Source organism: Moschus berezovskii, chromosome 4 (genome assembly GCF_049115385.1).
Source record: "Moschus berezovskii isolate FMDL1 chromosome 4, NW_MosBer_1.0, whole genome shotgun sequence".
In the NCBI taxonomy this organism is placed as follows: Eukaryota; Metazoa; Chordata; class Mammalia; order Artiodactyla; family Moschidae; genus Moschus; species Moschus berezovskii.
Genome location: NC_142463.1, coordinates 11,615,825 through 11,638,145, shown reverse-complemented (window position 1 = coordinate 11,638,145; position 22,321 = coordinate 11,615,825). Strand labels below are relative to the sequence as shown.

Below are 22,321 nucleotides of genomic sequence, written 5' to 3'. Positions count from 1 at the left end.
CTTTACCTGCTGTAAGAGTCTCTCCTCAAAGCCCATCAGCCCCAATACCAGTCCCTCCCCCCTCCAGCCTCCAGTGGAAATTTCTGTCTACATTTATGATGGGGTGTTCCTGGGAAGAGCATGTGTTTTAATGTCTGGCAGGCCTATGTATAGGAGGAACTAGGTGTTGGGGTGTTAAGGGAGAGGATTCAGGGAAGGGTTTCCAGAAACAGGAGAAGTTCTCCCCTTCTGACACAGAGGGAATAGGACAAGGCTCCCTGAATGGCTCATTGTCAAGTTACTGATGGCTAGTTGTGGGGAGAATGAGTGGGTAAGATGGGTAGGTGGATAAGAGAATGGATGGGTATTGGATGGATGGACAAATAGGTAAAAGACAGTGGATAGTTGTATAGCTAGTAGAATGAATTGGTGTGTAGACGGTGTGCGAGAGAATAGGTGAGAATACGAACATGACGAATAAGAGAACAGATGGGGGGTGGGTGGATGGATATGTACATGGATGGATAGATAGCTGGATGGTTGGATACATCAGGAGACATAAGGGGAGCCCTGATGGCCTCAGCCACTCCTAATTCCCACCTCTAGGAGAAGAAGGAGAATTTGGAAAGCAAAAGGGACTGGGATGGAAAAGGAGTTGAGGTGCTGAAATCACTGATGAGAGAATACTATTTAGTTTTTATATGGCTCAGGCTTCCCTGGTAGCTCAGGTGGTAAAGAATCTGCCTGCAATGTGGGAGACCTGGGTTCAATCCCTGGGTTGGGAAGATCCCCTGAAAGAGGGCACTGCAACCCACTCCAGTATTCTTGCCTGGAGAATCCCCATGGACAGTCCTTGGGGTCATGACTGAGTGACTAAACACAACACAATGTATGGTTCACTGGTAAACCACAACCCACATGTCAAAGCAGAAGACGCAGGAGACGTGGGTTCAATCCCGGGGTGAGGAAGATCCCCTGGAGAAGAAAATATAAACCCACTCCAGTATTCTTGCCTGGAAAATCCCATGAACAGAAGAGCCTGATGGGCTACAGCCTACGGGACTGGGAAAGAGCTGGACATGACTTAGCAGCTAAATAGCAGCAAGAAAGCAGAGTGCCCAAGGCCATGTGTCCCTGGCAAGCAGGACTGACTGGACTTGGGCAATCTTATTAGAGGAATAGTTGCAACTGATTATCTGACAAAGCAACTATATTGGGAATAAAAGTAGCTTGTGTCAGCATGTGTGTAAGAGAGTATATCAGTTACATGCTGCTGCATAACAAATTACCCCAAACTCAGTGTCTTAAAACAACAACATTATGACCTCTCAGGCTGTGGGTCAGGAATCAGCACAGCATAGCCAGGTCTTCTGCAAAGGGCCTCTCACAGGCCAGGATAGAGGTGCTGTGTAACGCTGCAGTCATCTCCAGGTCCAGCTTTCAAACTCATTCAAGTAATAGTTAACAGCCTTCAGTTCCCCCTAGGCTGTTGGACTGAGGGCTTCCATCTCCCCACTGACTGTTGGCTAGAGGCTGCCCTCTGCTCCTTGTCATGTGGACCTCTCCACGGGGCAGCTCACAGCATAGCGGTGAGCTTCCTTCAGAGCAGCAAGCCAGAGAGAGTACAAGCAAGGCAGAAGTCAGCCTCTCCTGTAACCTAATCTCAGGTGTGAGATTTCCCATCACTCGTGGAAAAAGCGAAACTGAAAGTCACTCAGTCGTGTCCAGCTCTTTGCGACCCCATGGACTATAAAGTCCATGGAATTCTCCAGGCCAGAATACTGGATTGGGTAACCTATCCCTTCTCCAGGGAATCTTCCTAACCCAGGGAAGGAGACCAGGTCTCCCGCATTGCAGGCAGACTCTTTACCAGCTAAGCTATCAGGGAAGCCCATTATTCCTAGGGGCAGGGGTTAAAAGCAAGTCACTGGGCCCAGCCCACACTCCAGGGGAAGGGATCTCACCAGGGTGTGAATCCCAGGGACAGGGATCATTGGAGCCAGTTTGAAGCTTCAGACTATGGAGCATCTGGGCAGGAAAAGGAACAGTGAGAGCAGACCCGAGGGAGAAACTGGAGGGGGCAGAGTCTGGATAGCAGAAGTTATCTAGAAAATAAGAGATGTCTGGAGAGTCCGAAGAGCTGGAAATCAGGAATGTTCTTAAGGGCAAGAGTAGTTAAGTGTGGGGTGGGGGTGGGGAGCATCTGGGGCTACGGGAGAATGGAAAAGTTGAGGAGCAGGAATAGCTGATCATGGGACAGGCTGAGGATAGGCAGGAGTGGGATCAGCCAACTTGCTGTTCCAGTGGAACCCACTGAGGGGCTCCAGGCATCTGAGCCCTCTCAGACCTTCGGCTTCAGGGCAGATAAACTTGCAGGAGGAGAGTGTCTGTGAAGGTGCCCTCAGACCCTATGCCCAAAGGCGGCATCACTGGCACTCAAGAGATTCTGGGCTCAGGTGGAATCTCGAGTGAGGCACTGCCTGCTGCTCTGGGGCTCCCTCCTCCCCAGGCACTTTTGGAGGGACAGCCCTTAAAACTAGGAGGCACCTGGAGAGTAGAAAGTCCACTGTCCTCCCAGCCCCCTCCCCCACCACTCCTGACAGTCACAGCTTCTCCCTTCTCCCCCAGCCCCACACCATCCTCTTGGAGCACACCCATACCATCCTGCACCCCGGAGCTGGGCCAGGTGCCGGTCAGACTGGCCACTATCACAGACGGGCACGGCCAGACTCAGAAAAAGCTGGGGACAGTGGGGACTGCAGAGCCACCTGCTCCCCTGGGATGCGTGGAGGTAGGGCTGATCCCTGCTGGGAGCAAAAGCCGGCAGACACTAAGATCCCAAGAAATCTCATGAAGGCCATGCACCTTGTTCTGCCCAGTCCTCTCCGGCAGCAAGAGACACTGAACCTCTCCTGGCCCCAGGCCCTCCCTGAGTCCCCCCAGCTGGGGATCAAGCACAACAGCCCACTCACCAGCCTATTGTCAAGGATGCTGGTTCCACTCAGGCAGCAGCATCCAGCCCGGGACACTCTGAAACCAGAGGGTGAGGGGGCCTCCGGACCATCTGCTCTGACTACCCCTACTCTCCTGCCCTCTCATCAATTCTCACCCTGCTTCTCTTTCACTGTACTGATGGAGAACAGACAGGAACCCTTGCTTGAGACAACCTTCCCCAGGAACATGGTGCATAAGAGGGACTGCTTGAAGTGGGAGTAGGGGGTCCAGAATCCACCGAACTTTGCCCTCCTCAGCATCCACCCACCTTCCCTGCCACCACCACAGCAGTTTCTAAGAAGCAGTGAAGCTCAGTGGTTAGGAGCGTGGACTCTGGAGTCAGATAGCCTGGTTTTGCCAGTTTGTGTCTGAGTAAATCAGACAAATTGAGACACTGCTAAACTCCATTCTCTTATCCATAAACTGGAGCTAGTGATAGTACTGGGTTGGCCGAAAAGTTCATTTGGGTTTTTCCATAAGATGCTGTGGAAAAACCAAAACAAAATTTTGGCCAACCCATACCTGCCCCCTCTGACTATGGGGAAGAATCAGTGAGTTCATGCAGGCAAAGCACTTGGAACATGACCTGCATGTGTTTAACTGTTTAATAAATCTTAGAGAAATAAAAAAGTTCTTAAAGAAAAGCCTGAAGGCCTCTTGTGCCATAGCAAAGAGTCAAGAGTTTCCATGTGGGTGGGCCTGAGTCTGACTCTCAGCTTTACGATCAGATGCCACGTGTTTGAGGACATACCCTCCCAGTGCCTCAGTTTCCACATCTGAGCAATGGGTGGAACTCACTCACTCTAAGGACTGTGCACAGAATTCAGTGACCCAGGCCCTGCTAAGAGTGAGCAGTGCTTGGTCCCTGTGTGCTCAGTAACTGTGTGTACATCACCCCCACTGCTTCCCCATGGCCCAGAAATCCAAGATCTCCACCTTCGAGAAGATGTGGGCCTTCATGAGCAGCAAACCTTCGGCGCTGGTGAAGAACAACGAGGAGGGCATCCAGCGGACGCTGACAGCCGACTACGCGCTGCTCATGGAATCGACCACCATCGAGTACGTCACCCAGAGGAACTGCAACCTCACCCAGATCGGGGGCCTCATCGACTCCAAGGGCTACGGCATCGGCACGCCCATGGGTGAGCGCAGGGTCTGCAGGAGGGAGGGCGGCGGGGGTCAGAGGGTGGGCAGGACCCCCAGGTTCACTCTTGTGCACACGTGGCCTCCCACTCGCTCTCTCAGATCACCCCCTGAGCCTTGAAAGGGCTCAGTCCAGAAACAAAACGGCAGAGCCACAAGCCTCGTGAGGTCAGCGCCGGCCTGAGCAGAGGAGACCCGGGGGCGGACACAGAGATGGGGGTCAGTTCAAGGTCTTGCCTCCTCCCTCTAACCTCACCCCTACTGAGGCGGCTCAGATACACTGGGCCTTCCAGAGGCCTGCGGGGACAGGGATTCACAGGCAAGACTCTCCACCCTGGATCCGTGGAGACGCCGTTGATGGATTAAAAGAGGGGCCTCTGGCCTTTGGCTGAGCACGCTGAGAGGGCTGGTGATGGTAGCTAGCCCCCGCCAGGGTGTTGGCAGGGGCGCACAGATGGGCTGAAGGCCACTGACGGCCAGGGTCCCCTCTCCCCACCCAGGCTCCCCGTACCGGGACAAGATCACCATTGCCATCCTGCAGCTCCAGGAGGAGGACAAGCTGCACATCATGAAGGAGAAGTGGTGGCGGGGCAGCGGGTGTCCCGAGGAGGAAAACAAGGAGGCCAGCGCCCTGGGCATCCAGAAGATCGGCGGCATCTTCATTGTCCTAGCCGCCGGCCTGGTCCTGTCTGTGCTGGTGGCTGTGGGCGAGTTTGTGTACAAGCTCCGCAAAACCGCAGAGCGAGAGCAGGTAAACTCCAAGACCTGGACGGGCACGGGGGAGGGAAGCAACAGATCAGGGACCACATTGGCTTCAAACTCCGTAAGTGCCGGGTGCAACATGGTGTCTGATCCCACCGCTCCCCCCAGGAGCCCACTCTGCATCCCATTCACCAGGAAGCCCTAGCGGCCCCACTCTGCACGCTTGCCCATCACGCTGGCTCCATGCCAGGCCACGCCCATCATCCCCAGCTGGGCCACGCACTAGCCTCTGGTCAGGCCGTCCTGCCTCCTCTCTTCCTCTCCACCAGCTGCTCTCCATACAGCAGCCCGTGCCCTGTTTAAAACTTAATTCGAACCATGTCGTTCCCCTGCTTGAACCCCTCCAGGGTAATTGTGGATGCTTCGTGATGCTTACATAGGGGTTCATTATACTCTTCTCTTCACTTCTGCATATATTTGGAAATTTCCATAATCAAAAGTTTAACAGAGAAAAAGAGTTAAGAGTGCTAGCCCAAGCTTGCTAGGTTCAACCCATCTGATTAATTCATGTGTGGCTGGATAGTGGTTCTGGGTCCCAGTAGCAAATTGGAATCACAGGGAGAAAGTGTTTTAAGTGCTAATACCCTGGCCTCACTCCCAGAGACTGTGTTTTAATTGGCCTGTGGTGGCCCCTGGGATTGGCTTCTTAAGAAAGTGTACGGAGTGATTTGAACGTGCACCTTGAATGGAGAGCCAGTGGTCTGTGGGGAAGCTCTTCTCACAGAGACGTTCAAAGGGAGACAGGGCATGAGATGCACTTACACCCATCCAAAATTCAGTGGAGCCGTTTATAATCAGTGAGCCTGAGTGAGCAAGGGGAACGGCAAAGACAATGCTTGGTGTTCAAGTTCACATAGGTGTGAGAAAAGGGATATGTCACCACGTTGCTCAGGGGGAGTCCAAGAGGGTACGTTTCTGGACAGTAACTCTGCAGTATTGGCCAGAGTCTTTAAAGGAGGCTACGTGTTTTGCTCAGTCAATTTCTACTTTTAGAAATGCACCCAATGGAAGTGGCCAAAACATGTGCAATTTTATTGACAAGATTGTTCATTGAAGTGTTCATTGTAATGTGAAAAAAATGTGCTGAGGAAACCTAAATGTCCGATAATTGGGAGTGGTTTTAAAAATTATGAATCATCTAAGAACAATCAAATCCTTTAGGTTACATTAGAATTACATTACAATTGGAATGAGCTCCAAATTCCATTAAAAAGACTATAGGGTCTAGTCCTTACCCACCTCTCCAGCCTCCTCCTTCCCACCCAGCCCTCTCTCACTCTGCTCCACACACACTGGCCACGTTGTTAGTCCCTAACCAGCCAAGCACATTTCTCCCTTAGGGGCTTTGCACATGCTGTTCCAGCACCCTGCACTGTGCTTCCCCCAGAGCCCCATATCCTTAGAGTCTTCTGGTCATTCAGCTGAAGCTCAAGTAGTCTTTCCCACCTATTCCCCCCTCCCCACCCCACTCTATCCCATTTCAATGCTTTATTCTCTTAATAATAGTTCTCTCTTTCTGAAACTATTTATTTGCTCACATGTTTATTATCTGTTGCTATCCCATCATCACCATGGGAGTGATTGGGGGTAGGAGGAGACGGGGACGACAGAGAATGAGGTGGCTGGATGGCATCACTGACTCGATGGACATGAGTTTGAGTGAACTCCGGGAGTTGGTGATGGACAGGGAGGCCTGGTGTGCTGAGGTTCATGGGGTCGCAGAGAGTCGGACACGACTGAGCAACTGAACTGAACTGAACTGATCCCATCATCAGTGTTCCCTGAGTGCTACAACCTTGTCTGTCTTTTTCACTGCTGTGTGCCTAACACCTCAAACACCAGTGCCTGGACAAGACTTCAGCTCAGTTCAGTTCAGTCGCTTGGTCGTGTCCGACTCTTCGCGACCCCAGGAACCACAGCACGCCAGGCCTCCCTGTCCATCACCAACTCCCGGAGTTTACTCAAACTCATGGCCATTGAGTCAGTGATGCCATCCAGCCATCTCATCCTCTGTCGTCCCCTTCTCCTCCCTCCTTCAATCTTTCCCAGCATCAGGGTCTTTTCCAATGAGTCAGTTCTTCGCACCAGGTGGCCAAAGCATTGGAGTTTCAGCTTCAACACCAGTCCTTCCAATGACTATTCAGGACTGATCTCCTTTAGGATGGACTGGTTGGATCTCCTTGCAGTCCAAGGGACTTTCAAGAGTCTTCTCCAACAGTTCAAAAACATCAATTCTTTAGCACTCAGCTTTCTTTATAGTCCAACTCTCACATCCATACATGACTACTGGAAAAACCATAGCTTTGACTAGACAGACCTTTGTTGGCAAAGTAATGTCTCTTCTTTTTAATATACTGTCCAGGTTGGTCATAACTTCTCTTCCAAGGAGCAAGCATCTTTTAATTTCATGACTACAATCACCATCTGCAGTGATTTTGGAGCCCAAAAAGATAAAGTCTGTCACTGTTTCCACTGTTTCACCATCTATTTGCCATGAAGTGATGGGACCAGATGCCATGATCTTAGTTTTCTGAATGTTGAGTTTTAAGCCAACTTTTTCACTCTCCTCTTTCACTTTCATCAAGAGGCTCTTTAGTTCTTCTTCACTTCCTGACATAAGGGTGGTGTCATCTGCATATCTGAGGTTATTGATATTTCTCCTGGCAATCTTGGTTCCAGCTTGTGCTTCTTCCAGCCCAGCGTTTCTCATGATGTATTCTGCATGTAAGTTAAATAAGTAGGGTGACAATATACAACGTACTCCTTTTCCTATTTGGAACCACTCTGTTGTTTCATGTCCAGTTCTAACTGTTGCTTCCTGACCTGCATACAGTTTTCTCAAGAGGCAGGTCAGGTGGTCTGGTATTCCCGTTTCTTTTAAAAATTTTCCACAGTTTGTAGTGATCCACATAGTCAAAGGCTTTGGCATAGTCAATAAAGCAGATGTTTTGTCAGAAATCCTCTTGTTTTTTCAATGATACAACAGATGTTGGCAATTTGATCTCTGGTTCCTCTGCCTTTTCTAAATCCAGCTTGAACATCTGGAAGTTCACGGTTCACATACTGTTGAAGACTGGCTTGGAGAATTTTGAGGATTTCTTTACTAGCATGTAAGATGAGTGCAATTGTGTGGTAGTTTTAGCATTCTTTGGCATTGCCTCTCTTTGGGATTGAAATGAAAATGGACCTTTTCCAGTCCTGCAGCCACTGCTGAGTTTCCCAAATTTGCTGGCATATTGAGTGCAGCACTTTCACAGCATCATCTTTTAGGATTTGAAATAGCTCAACTGGAATTCCATCATCTCCACTAGCTTTGTTTGCAGTGATGCTTCCTAAGGCCCACTTGACTTCGCACCCCAGGATGTCTGGCTCTAGGTGAGTGATCACACCATCGTGGTTATCTGGGTCATGAAGATCTTTTTTGTACAGTTCTTCTGTGTATTCTTGACACCTCTTCTTAATATCTTCTGCTTCTGTTAGGTCCATACCATTTCTGTCCTTTATTGTGCCCATCTTTACATGAAATGTTCCCTTGAACATTTCTAATTTTCTTGAAGAGATCTCTAGTCTTTCCCATTCTATTGTTTTCCTCTATTTCTTTGCATTGATCACTGAGGAAGTTTCTTATCTCTCCTTGCTATTCTTTGGAACTCTGCATTCAGATGCTTATATCTTTCCTTTTCTCCTTTGCCTTTCGCTTCTCTTCTATTCACAGCTATTTGTAAGGCCTTGTCAGACAACCATTTTGTCTTTTGCGTTTCTTTTTCTTGGGGAAGGTCTTGGTCCCTGTCTCCTGTACAATGTCATGAACCTCCGTCTATAGTTCATCAGGCACTCTATCAGATCTAGTCCCTTAAATCTATTTCTTACTTCTACTGTATAATCATTAAGGGATTTGACTTAGGTCATACCTGAATAGTCTAGTGGTTTTCCCTACTTTCTTCAATTTAAGTCTGAATTTGGCAATAAGGAGTTCATGATCTGAGCCACAGTCAGCTCCTGGTCATGTTTTTGCTGACTGTATAGAGTTTCTCCATCTTTGGCTGCAAAGGATATAATCAATCTGATTTCGGTGTTGACCATCTGGTGATGTCCACATGAAGAGTCTTCTCTTGTGTTGTCGGAAGAGGGTGTTTGCTATGACCAGTGCGTTCTCTTGGCAGAACTCTATTAGCCTTTGCCCTGCTTCATGCTATACTCCAAGGCCAAATTTGCCTGTTACTCCAGGTGTTTCTTGACTTCCTACTTTTGCATTCCAGTCCCCTATAATGAAAAGGACATCTTTTTTGGGTGTTAATTCTAGAAGGTCTTGTAGGTCTTCATAAAACCGTTCAACTTCATCTTCTTAAGCATTACTGGTCAGGGTTTGGATTACCGTGATACTGAATGCTTTGCCTTGGAAACGAACAGAGATCATACTGTCATTTTTGATACTGCATCCAACTACTTCATTGGACTCTTTTGTTGACCATGATGGCTACGCCATTTCTTCTAAGGGATTCTTGCCCACAGTAGGAGATATGATGGTCATCTGAGTTAAATTCACCCATTCCAGTCCATTTTAGTTCACTGATTCCTGAATGTCGACGTTCACTCTTGCCATCTCCTGTTTGACCACTTCCAACTTGCCTTGATTCATGGACCTGACATTCCAGGTTCCTATGCAATATTGCTCTTTACAGCATCGGACCTTGCTTCTATCACCAGTCACATCCACAACTGGGTGTTGTGTTTGCTTTGGCTCCATCTCTTCATTGTTTCTGGAGTTATTTCTCCACTGACCTCCAGTAGAATATTAGGCACCTACTGACCTGGGGAGTTCATCTTTCAGTGTCACATGGACCACAGCCTTCTCTAACTCAATGAAACTATGAGCCATTCCGCGTAAGGCCACCCAAGACAGACGGGTCATGGTGGAGAGTTCTGACAAAACACGGTCCACTGGAAAAGGGAATGGCACAGCACTTCAGTATTCTTGCCTTGAGACCCCATGGTCAGTGTGGACAGTATGAAAAGGCACAGGGTAGGTCTCAGTAAATAGCCGCAGAATGAAGAAGGTGGGTAAGGAGGGATCTGCATTTAGCGGAGGAGCAAGAGGGAGCTTGGTGAGGCCACACAGAGGGCAAGAGGCAGAGTCTGATGCTGATGCCCAGGCCTCCCCGGGCAAGCTGAGACATTGACGGCCTGCTGCCTTCTCAGCAAGCCATGGGACAGCCTCTGGCAGCTGGTCTCATAGAAGCTACTGCCATCAGATATCTGTGGGCAGTGCTGCACTTGAGCTGTCCCTCTTGATACCCACAGGGACCCAAGCCAGAAAAAGCCCTACAGGGACCTGCCTCCCCACTGAGAAATCTGGACTAGACTTTCCTGAATGGGTGCAAAGTGACTCCTCCCTTCAATGGGAACCCCTTTCACAGAGGTTATCCATATATTCATTAAGTGTTTCTTAAGCCCTGACTCTGAGCCAGGCCTAGAGCTGGAGGCTGGGCTCATAGCATGAAACTGGCTGGTTCCTGCCCTCAGAAGCTAGTGGAGAAAAGTCGGGAGGGTAAACTACTCAGACTTTAATGTGCACGCCAGTCAGAACCACAGTTTGTTCATCAGTAAAATGGGGCTAAGATGATATCACCTTAGATTTCAAACAAGGATGTGATGCTTTATAGGCTGCTCTCCAAACTACCTGGGCTTCCCTAGTGGTTCAGTGGTAAAGAATCCACCTGCCAATGCAAGAAATGTGGTTCAATCCCTGGGTCGGAAAGATCCCCTGGAGAAGGAAATGGCAACCCACTCCAGTATTCTTGCCCGGGAAATCCCATGGACAGAGGATCCTGGCAGTCTACAATCCATGGGGTCGCAAGAGTTGGACACAACTTAGCGACTAAACAACAACAACCCACACTAATCACCTCGCAGTGGGCAGAGGGCGGGGGGCATACATGTGTGAAGGAAACCCGGTGGCCTTAGCACAGACTCTGGGAGGAAGGGGAGGAATTGGCTGGAGTTCCATGGCCGGGCGTCACCCCTGTGCTCCTTCCCCTCCCACCCCCAACCCCAGCGTTCCTTCTGCAGCACCGTGGCTGATGAGATCCGCTTCTCCCTTACCTGCCAGCGTCGGGTCAAGCACAAGCCGCAGCCTCCCATGATGGTCAAGACTGACGCCGTCATCAACATGCACACATTCAACGATCGCCGGCTTCCAGGCAAAGACAGCATGACCTGCAGCACCTCATTGGCCCCCGTATTCCCCTAGGCACAGGTGGGGTGGGGACCGCCGGCCTGGGGGCAGGGCGGAGGAAAGCAAAGGAGACTGAAAGGAACATCCCCAAGCCCCCCGCTGGACTTGGGGACCAGAGCTGCTGCCTGCCTGTTGGGCCAGGAGCCCTCTGCCCTTACCTACCGGGAAACCAGCTGGCCCCCAGGCCAGCTGCTTGGGCTTCACCCTCCTCTTGTTTCTTCTATGGGTTTCTAAAGCTGCCAGCCAAGACAGCCAAGGCCAAAGGAAGCACATGCCTCTCTCAGGCCAAATTCACCTGCCCCTCAACTCTCTTCTGTAGTCAGAAGTTTCTACCATGGCCCTGCAGGGGCCAAAGAAAACAGGAAACAGCTCTCATGTTGCCGCTCCTTCCCCGCGAGGGCAGGCCTCCTGGAACTTGACTATGAGACCAGAGACACAGACCTTGGGTACCAAAAAGAATGTTATCATTTGGCTGCCAATGGGAGCTGAAGCTGGAGGACAGCCACCCCACATGCCTGGTCAGAAGGAAGAACTCATCCCCCAGGGGCTGCTCACATGGTCCTGATCTCCTGGACTTGACACCACCCATGGTAGAGCCCCTGTTTGGGCAAAGTTAAAGGCAGGAGCCCCACAGGGAAAAAGAGGAGTTTGGAGTCTGGGAGAGAGGAGGATGCACAGAGAATACCAATCTGAATTCTTCTGGACAATGTCCCAAAGGGTCCTGCTCCTCTAGAAGGTCTCTAGGAGTGGGAGAGTGGTCAGAGCAAATTCTCCTCCCCTTTGTGACCAGAGGAGAAAGGACCCCCAGGATCTCTTGCAAAGGATGCCCAGAGACTCGGCCAGAGGAACAGTGGATTCCATGGAAATCCCACAGGCCCTCGAGCCATTGGATTTTATTATGCTGGTTTCCAAGCTGTTTTCTAAACCCCAGTGGCATTAGGACGCTTGAGCTCTTTGCCATCTACTCTTCAGCGACTCCCCATTCCTGGCCAGTTAACCTTGACCATCTTCTGTCATCATGGAAGGAGGAAAGTAGCCTAGATTGAAGTGAACATTGTCACCCATCCTCCAAGGAAGATCAAGTCCACTGCACAGGCTCACTTTGGGGTAGATGGGGAAAGCTGGATTGGGGGGGCGCTTAAAGAACTCCATGCCTCCTGGACTTGTCAAACCTAAAGATGCCCCCCAGAGAAAGAAAATTTCCAGGGGGGAGAATAGCCTCTCTAGTAGAGGCCCCTGGAGTGGGAAGGCTGAAGCTGCCTCCTAGAGAATTAACCAAAGACCCCACACAGAGATCCAAGGTCATGATGGCCCCTGGTCTCTTGTCCAGAGGAGCTTGGACCTCGTGGGGTTTGGGGGTTCAGCAGAGAAATAGCAGCAGAGGAGGTGCAGTGAGGGGTGGACCAGGTGATATGTGGGTTCCAGCCAGCTGGGACAGATACTCTAGGTCTGAGACTCTTAAGGTTCTGGAAGGAGAATGAGACGTGGAGGGATTAGCAACAAAGTGTCCTTAAAGAGAGCACGATGAGACCAGCAAGGCTGCCCGTGGCCAAGGGCAGAGGCAGGCTTTGAGCCAGGGAAAGAGGGAGACACCAGCCACCCACCCCCTACCACTCTTCTGTTTCTGCTTGGGGACCCTGGTTAGGAAAGGAGCTACATTTAGGTCTCAAGAACCTTCTCAGCTGGGGTGAAGGTGATCTCTAACTGTCCTCAGGAGTCCCAAAGCAGGAGAGCACAGTGAACACACGTGATAACTATCAGCCCTCCTCCAAACCAAGCTGTAGCCAAGCCAGCTGGTTCCCAGGGCCACAGCGGTCCCGACAGGCTGTGCGCACTGGAGGTAGGTGAAGCGGATGGAACGCCACGCGGCCAACATGTGTCACGATAGGAAAAGCCATGCTGTTGTGAGCTCCTGGATGCAGGAATGCATGTGTGTCTGTGTGTGCGCGCGCATGTATATCTTTGTATGTCTGATCTTTGGGGGCTGGGCATGAAGGATAAATGAGGGCATGTAACAGAGTCCCGGGAATGCAATAATAGGAGAACCCTTTGGGCTCTGATGTGTGTGCATGTGTGTGTGAATTTGGGGTGAAGGAGATAAATCTGGACAAGCAGCAGGACCCCATACATGTAAAAACAGGAGAAGCCATGCCATATTGGGGTTCTGGTGAGTATACATATGTCTGCATACGTGAACAACTGTGTATGTTTGTGTGTGTGTGTGTGTGCGCGTGCACTTTTGTGTACCTAATGGCAGAGTGTGGAGGACAAGATAAAATATGTTTTAATGGAGAAGCTGCTGCTGCAGCTAAGTCGCTTCAGTCGTATCCGACTCTGTGCGACCCCATAGACGGAAGCCCACCAGGCTCCCCCGTCCCTGGGATTCTCCAGGCAAGAACACTGGAGTGGGTTGCCATTTCCTTCTCCAGTGCATGAAAGTGAAAAGTGAAAGTGAAGTCGCTCAGTCTTGTCCGACTCTTAGCGACCCCATGGACCACAGCCCACCAGGCTCCTCCGTGCATGGGATTTTCCAGGCAAGAACACTGGAGTAGGGTGCCATTGCCTTCTCCAATGGAGAAGCTAAATAAGTTTAAATGGAGAAGCCATGTCATCAAGGGGTCCATTTGTGAGTGCGTGTGCACTGCGTGTGCAGTGGAGGGCAGGAGGGAAGACAGAACTAGACCGGCGCACAGCACGAGGGAATGTATGCTGTGTGAGGAGCCACGTGGGCCTGGAGTTCGCGCACGTGTGTGTTCACACATGTGTGTTCAACGTACACATATGTTCCAGCTCACAATAGGAGCAGAGATGGACAATCAGGAAGGGGACTAGAGTCTGGGTACACTTCTGCCATGGAGAGAGGTCACTTGTCACAAAGATTTGCTGAGATTACAAAGGCCTGGGGAGACTGGCCAAGGGGAAACGAAACCCTGCAGGCACCCACAGCCCATGACTCCTTTGCTCTCTTTGGAGCGTCCTATTTGAAGGGAAAGTGACTGTTTCGGGCAATTTCCAGATAACCAGATTCTGATGAAGGTATTTGCCAATTTTTTCTCACCAATCACAGACATGAGCCACTCTCTTTCTTTATCCGGTCTACTTTCATAGCACACGCCCACATCCATGTTCGTATCACACACTTGACCGTGTGTGTGCTTTTGTGTGTGACACGCCGTGAACGTGTCACTTCTTCTGAGGCTATGCACATATATAGACTGTGATATAGGAAGACTAGGAGGTGGTGGGGTAGGAAGAGCTTTATCAAAGGAGGGGAGGAAGGTGGAACTCAGCGGCACAGTTCCGTTAGGGAAATCCCCCGAAAGGGACTGAAATGATTTCTCAAGTCCTACCTGGAGATGGGAGGACACGCAGCCTGATACAGCCTCCCATTCGAGCCTTATGTCCGTGTGTGGAGAATGGTTCCAACTCTGCCTGATGACCTGTGTTTGTCTCCGAGACCAGCCCAGCATTCCGAGTGCAGCGGAGGTCGCTTCTCTCCGAATGTGAGCTCTGTCCCAGGGAACGAACGAAGGTACCGCTGCGTCTTGGGGTGGGGGCCGGGGAACTATTCCCAGCAAGGTGGGTCAAGTGGAAATAACGTTCAGGCCCACCCGCCCGCGGGCGTGGATCTGAGCCACAGCGAGTGCGCACGCGCGCACACGGAGGCACGGAGGTCCGCGGCAGCTCAACACCGGTTTGGAAAGAGCGGAGGACTGGACTGGCCCAAGCAGGCGCCGGACTGCTGCTGTCCAGCACATACCGGCCCTGAAAAGAAGAGCACCCCTACCTTCCACCTCCATCCCCCACCCCGAAATGCCAGTGCCTCCCCTCAGTCTGCTCCAGCTGGCCATATTGAGGGGCAGCACTGGAGACATACACACCCTGCCAAGGTCTTGAGGGGTGGGGCCACGAGGACTCATTTTCTCTCCCCCCTTGACCTGTTACTGGTCCATCTTCTGTGGACAGATAAGAAAAACCTGAGAACTTTGTCACCATTCAATGGGCCCCATGCTGGGCGCATGTCTCAAGATGGGTAAGGCCCCCTTGGCCGAGGAGCTGACTCTGAGTCTCTGAAGGGTGGGAGCACCTCCCCTGCTCACAGCCAAGACTCTGTCTCCACTAGCCAAGCACACAGGTTCCCCGCAAGGCCCCAGGCATAGGCAGAGGGCAAGTCCAGCCCTGGATGGAGGAGGGCTCTGGCAGTGGCGAGAAGGCTCCACGTGTTTAGAAGTCACTCCCTCCCTAAGCCCCAGGAAAGCAGAAGTCAGACACAGGCACCCGCTCACCCAGAACAGAGGGAAGCTCCCTCCCCGACATCTCCCAGGTGGGTGTCCCAGGTGTGGGCTGGCGGCTGCGGCTTCATCACTCAGCACGAAGCCCATCCCTTCCAAGACCCTTCCCAGCTCTCTGCTCCGGCCCACATCTCTGGTCCTGTGTGGACAGCCATCTGGGAAGGCCTTAGCAATCTGGACAAACAGCTGTATGGACTTAACCTCTGAGATGGGCCCAGCCCCATGGGCAGACTCAAGAAGTGCGCCCAGCTCTGTAGGGCGGCCTCTGGACTAGACCCATCTGGAAAAGCCCTGGGCTGGGAGGACCCATCTGGAACGGGCCCAGCTGCTTGCCCCAGTAGAAGGTTCCCACCCTCGGTCCCCCGGCCTGCCTGAATGGAGCTTTCCTTTCCGTCCTGGCTTTGCACTGGAGTTAGAAGTTCAGAGCTGAGGCCATACATGAAAGTCACAAAACAGTTTTTGGTAGAAGGTTAAAGTTCTGTACAGTATGTATATGAATGTAAAAAGATATATATATATATATATATGCTGTATATATATATATGCACAGTGTATATATGACCTGCAGCCCATGTGTATACGCACCCCTCCCCGCACGTCTGCACACAGAGTGTACATTACCCAGCCAGTGTGGGTGGGGACCAGGTGAGCGGCGGGGCTGCAGCTGCGGAGTCTGGGATGGAGGCTGCTTGGGGCAGGGGCTGTGGAGAGCCCTGTGGGGGATGGGAAGGGTCCATGCACGTCAGAGCTGCAGACCCTGAGGAGGAAGGGAGAACCAAGGGGCTGTTGGATAGGCCTCCTGAGGATGAAAGGAGTGGTCCAAAGGCCTTGTCTGCATCTGAGAGGCTCTGAGGATTGTCGGGCCTCTGTCTGGGGGGACAGTGTCGTACAGTACTGGGCTCCTGAGCCAATTTGACAGCTGCAGTCCCAGGGCAGTTAGCAGGGAGCTCGAATGGCTGGGAAAGAGGGGCCACTCGCTGGACCAGCTCTCAATACCTGTCTGCCCAGCCGCCAGAGATGCTCCACCTGGAATACCCTCGAAGGCTGGAGAATGGCAGAGCCCACTGCCTCACAATCTCAACCATACACAAAGACAACCCAGCTCCCAGCTAAGAAAAAACCCTTTTTCAGGAGAACGGCCCACTGGGCATTGCCAGCACGCCAGTCCGATGTCCCCGGCCCCTGTCTTCTAGAGCAGACTTCAAATCACGCCGCAGCATCTCTATTTTACAGATCAAAACTCTGAGGCCTCCAGATGTAAGAAGACAGCTGTGGACCCAGCAATTCCAGCCATGAGTTTGTCCCACCCCAGACAATCTCCCCAGCCCCATTTGACCTCAAGGTCAGCTGTCAGGGTGTGACTGGGGAGCCAGAGATGTGAGCAGAGCAGTGACAGGGGGTGAAAGAGAGGAAGCCAAGAAGGCAGTCTGAGCACAGCCTAGTGCCATCTGTCTGCCCTCTCTCCCCTGCAGGGCAGTTGGCATAGAGCCTGGCCCCGACCCTGCGGTACCTGCAGACCTCCGTCCCTACCACACTCGGGTCCGTCTGTTCTTTCCCTTCTAACCCTTCAGCGAGTGGTTCGGCTCCATCACTGGTGAGAGCACCTCTGGACCACGTGGGAAAGGGTCTGGAGTGGGTTTCCGTGTGGTCAGAGGTCTGCCCTTTGCTTCAGTCCCATGCGTCAGACTGGCTGCACTTAACTCTGGGTCTGCCTCTGTTTGGGGTCCTGGCCGGAGCATACCTGAACCCAGCCTCCTGAGGATGGGCCTGTCCTGACCCCAGGACAGGAACCAGAGGCTCCAGGGGCCCCCTTGCCACTGTGCTCCAAGCCCCCAGCCCACCTCTGCCTGGGCCAGCTTCCTGGCTGCGCCTCCCACGATGGGGACTTGGGTTCCTATCCCCTTGGTGAAGCCCCAAGACAGCACTATGTGAGACCCTTGGCCTGTCCCACCACCCAGACCAGAGTGCCTGGATGCCCCCCAATCCCACTCAACATAGTTCCCACACACTGGTCTCTGGGCCATTCAGGGGATGCCCTTTGTGGACATGCAGAATTTCTATGAATATAGTTTTTTGTAAACATTTTGTAACAATTTGGGTTTCATAGTAACTGTGTTACTTGCCAATCATTCTAGGCTGATGTAAATAAATTTCCAAACAAATCTGATTATTTTCCTTTTTAAGACACTGTGATATATCAAAGTGCACAGTTTGCTGTATGAAGTAATATGGTTTTAAATTTTAAATAAAGAAATGTTTCTAGAAAACAGGGCCCTCTTGAGATGCGTTTTCTGCTTCTCGTCTCTTTAGAACCAGGGGGTCCTGAAGTTGTGCCATCTTCACTCAAGGTTGACTGTGTCCTGGTGGTGAGCAGGTGGATGGTTCCAGCCCAGGCTCCTGGTCCCCATTTCAGATGTTTACATGGGACGTCAGTATTGACATCATCTGACCTCCATCTTCCCTTCTCTTGGGCACGTTCCTTTCCATCTCCTCTCCATCCCATAGCTACCTTCGATGTCGCCATGTCCCTGTGTGATCCTGTCCCTTTGGCAACAGCTGAGGAAGCAAGTTAAGCCTCTTATCCAGAGTTGGCCAATCAGAGGTCTTGCCTGAGCTTTTTCAAACTAGAAATTAGACAGTGCTCAGTCGGTTACTCTTGGGTGATGGAAACTGTACATGTAATAAAGGGTTCAGGGCAGGACACTTTAAGCAGGAAGAGGTTGAATACAGATGTTTACAAAACCAGTGAAAGATAAGGGAGCAAGGACATGCTGGGTTTCCAGTGACTCTCAGAACAATACAGAGGTGACTAGAGGAGCGATCCCCTCCAAGACTGGTACTAGAACTGGGAGGCAAAACACACCAGATAACTATGCCCTCAAAGTCAAGGCCTCCCTTCCCTTTGACCTTGGTCATCTCACCCTACCCAGAACCCTCCTGCTCCAAGTTCTGAAGACCCCAGCCCAGTGCAACAGCAGCACAGAGCTGAACCTGTCCCCATGTAACCCTTCACGTGCCCTATCTGAAATGCTTATGAATTCCACCTCTAACTGCACTGCCCTATTCCTCTGTCTTATCAAGCCCCAGAATGTGTAGGTTGGAGTGGACACAGATCACTCAGCATCCCTCTGCTTAGGCCTGATGACAAGCCCCTCCAAGCAGTACAATGAAGGAGGCCGGGATGAACTGGGTAGACTCTGCCCACCCCCACCCCGCCCCACCCCCACCCCACCACTGCTGTGTCTTCTTCAAGCTTCAGTCTCCTTGCCTGCAGAAAGGAGAGGCTAAGATCTGCCTCCTGAAGTCATCATAGGGATTCGATGACATTGCAGCTGCCTTGCACTGCTACAGCTCATCATTTTCTCGTGGAGGGAAAGTAACAAATGACTGGACCCCTCCCCAAATATTCCAAGAGTAAGAGTAGCCCAGGAACAGAGAAATCAAAGATGGCCAAATACTCACCTTTGTTCAACTTCAAATAGGTGGGTTCTTGTCTCAAATCCAAAACATCTGGAAGGATACATGATCCCATCACCCCTCCACCACTTCCTCAATTAAGCCCAAGATTCCACAGGCTGGAGGAGGGAAATGGGGGAGGGACGGCCGACAGAAACAGAGTCACATGTGGAGGGATCCCCAGGTTGCCAGCGCTAGCCAGCTCCAGGGAGTGGACCCTAGTCTCCACCTGCACAAAGCTGGTATAGACCTGGGGACATGTGCCAGACTAGAACATCCTTCTCAGCACCTCCATAAGACAGCTTCCTAAGCAGCCAGATGATGCCCCCTGGCTATCTTGCATGAGTGAAGAGCCATTTGTAGCCTGAGAGCTCCCAGCCCATGTGGCTGAGTCCTCTTTTATTGAATCAGGAAATCAGAGCTTTGTCCTGAATACTTACAGGGAGGGTGGTGGTGCATTGAGGCATCTCCACACCTCCAGCCAAGTGAGACTGGACTAGAGGTTTCCCTCTGAGTCGTGGAAAAGTCCCTCTCCACTGCTTTATTCATCACCATCATCATTATCGTGGTGGAGGTTGTCACTTCTGCTTCCCAGGCGGTTGTCAGGAAGCCCTGGTGTCTTGGAGTTGATAGGCCAAGATGGTTCTGGAGCAGGTTCTGGTTAGGCCCCATTTGGGCCTCTAGGTCTGAGGAAGTCCCATCCCAGATAACTATACCCTCAGTGTCAAGGGCTCCCTTCCCTGTGACTCTGGTCATTTCACCCTGCCCAGAACACAGAGGTCTGAGACCCCTCGAGCTGGCTTTCACCTCCTATAGGTCCCTACCATCCTCCAGGTCAGGGAAACACCCTCCCTCCTGACATCTCCCATGGCAAGGGCCAGCAATCACTCATGTCCAGAATCAGGGACAAGCTTCAAGGCCCTTCTGCCACCATAATTTGAGCAGGTGATCTTGGACCATTCACAAACCTTAGCTTCTCTCCTATGCAGTGGGAATGCCCATTTTGACTGCCTCAGGGAGCTCATGCAGGAATGAAAGAAAAAGCTCCCATGAAAGCACATGGTAAGTGTGAGCATAAGGCTCACTGCACGTGAGCGTCCTTCTCTGCTCTTCTGTCAGTTCCCCTTCTCCCACATCTGCCGCAGCCCCAGGTCCAGCTGAAGTGAACAGGAAGAGTTCAGGGACCAGGCACTCCTGGGGCTGCAGGTTGCCATTCCAAGAATCAGGCTGGGGCCAGGGCACGCAGCTCCCCCGGGGTCTTGATGGCACTTCCTTGGGAAACAGAAGCTGAGTGTTTAAGAAGCATCTGTCATTATGGAAACAAAGTTGCCAGGCCATTTTTTCTTTTACTATTTTTACTGCGGTTTCATTATCTTATGCAAATGAGGCCGCTGATGAAGCCTTTCTGCAGGGTGGCCCATGCTGGGACCAGCTCCACCGAGGGGATTTATTGCCTGCCTCAGCCTCCAGACTGGATCTGGGATGAGGAGGCTCTGTGGAGATGGCTTCCGGAGCAGCTGCCCCACCCTGGAACACACGACTTCCTGCCAAACAAGCCCCCAGGTCCTGCCTCTGTCCTGGGAGAGCCCTGGTCCTTTATTTCCAAAGACTTCAGTGTCAGCTCAGCCTGACCCAGGCCTCTGTCCCCATTTCCTCAATAGCTGGGACTCCTTGAAGACAGAGTTGCCAGTACCCAGAAGGATGCAAGGGAAAAGATGGGAAGCGACTGGGGCTCCAACCCTCTAGGACCTCTGGGAACAGCGTATAATAAGCAACTCAGTTTCCCATTCAAGGAGAAGAGAGCTGGGCGATGTACACACCCACCTGGTCTAGGTTGGTCTCTGGAGGCTGGCAATCGCACACATTTCTGGCATGAGGTGTAAGGTAGGCTCTGGGGCAGGATAAAGTCTCAGGGAAAGCAGTGCAGGTGGTGGCAACCGATAATTGGGTGGTAATTGTGCACAACCAATAATTGTGCAGACGTGGTAAGGGCAGGAGATGCGTGTAAGACAGTGACAGCATCCGCTGTGACCCCGTTTTAGAGACAAAAGGCCCAAGGCTCAAAGAAGCCAAATAACGTGCCCACACTCCAGGGCTGTCTGCCTCCCCAGCTCAAGGATCCCACAGTAGCTTACTGTCTCCTGACTCTTTGCCCCTCCCTCACACATTTTCTCCCAGCTTGAAGTGTGCTGGCCAAGCTCACGTTCTTCCCGGTGAGTCCAGAGGCTCCCGGAAGTGGGGAGAAATTCCCTTGAGAGTGCCCATCCTCTGTCCAGTCCCTCTGGCCCCAAACTTTCCCTTTTAGTGTACCATAAGAACCAGCCTCCTCCCCTCCTTCTGCCTAATTTAGTCTTGGAAACTCTCTCAAGTCTAGTAAGGCATGTTCAGGCACAAGAGCAGGTCAAGCCTTCAATAAGAGCCTTCTGAACTATGTGGACACTTCCCTCTATGAGGTAGTCTAACTCAGCCCATATTTCCCAAGAGTTGGGCATCAATGAAATGATGAGAAAAGTCAGAATTTTCTCAGCCCCACTCACCTGAAGTGGGTGTGGAGGGAATAAGGTCACAGCAGTTGCCGTAACCCAAATGTCACTGGCTCTGTGCCCTCTTGACTTCCAGTCCCCCACAAAATCTAAGGGAAAGGTGCCCCCTGCACTCAGAATCACTCTCTCATCTGAGGACCAGAGGTTAAGAGCTGTTAGTGCTCAGCTCTTTCTTTTCCAGGAGAAGCTGTCATTAATAATAAAATAATAACAACAACAACAATAATAATAACACATTCGAACTACCTGAGCGACAACTCCAGACCTGGGACAGTGTTCAGCACTTTACATATCTCATTTTACAGAATTCTCACCATAACCCTATGAGTTAGGAGCTATTGTCCCCATTTTACAGATGTGAAAACTGAGGCCAAGAGAAGTAGGATAACTCACCCCCAATTAGCCGTATCAGAATGAGGCTTTTTAGCTGGGACCTTCACATCATAGATTTGATAAGTGAGTGAATAACTAAATGAATGAGTGAATCAGAAAGCAGTCAATACTCGATGGTGTTTAGAGACACTGGGGAACTTTCCTGCTTATAGACAAAAAAAATCCAAACTCGATTGGGCCAAAAATGAGAATTACTAATTACAGCCGCTCAAAGGAACGACCTACCATTTATGCCTAATTGCAGTGCAGTCCAATAACAATTATGCACATCAATAAATGTGTCAGATTAACTTGGGTGTAAGCTTTATTTGATTGCAACACTAAAGCTGATGGTGGCCCATCCTTGGGAGCCATGGTCCCTTCTGGAAGCAAGGTTGGTGACAGAGGGGAAGTGGGAGGTAGGGGCAGAGAGGAACAGATCTCTTCTCTTCCGTGGCAGGTTTGTTCTGGCAAGCTCAGGAAAAATAGTTTAGCAGGGGGTCTTTGTGGGGCACACAACGTCACAAAGCCTCCCCTCCCTCCCT

The 22,321-nt window shown here is 51.3% G+C and overlaps 1 protein-coding gene across 1 annotated transcript in view; it reads left to right on the top strand.

Moving 5' to 3' along the window:
- The window catches only part of GRIK3 (glutamate ionotropic receptor kainate type subunit 3), a 191,339-nt gene extending 173,667 nt beyond the window's left edge, over positions 1 to 17,672 (top strand). The window contains exons 16-18 of the mRNA XM_088834979.1: positions 3,893 to 4,115; positions 4,617 to 4,867; positions 10,934 to 17,672. Coding sequence (XP_088691105.1) covers positions 3,893 to 4,115; positions 4,617 to 4,867; positions 10,934 to 11,128 — 669 coding nt within the window. The 3' untranslated portion in view covers positions 11,129 to 17,672. The remainder of the gene's footprint in view (positions 1 to 3,892; positions 4,116 to 4,616; positions 4,868 to 10,933) is intronic.
- Positions 17,673 to 22,321: the final 4,649 nt, after the last annotated feature.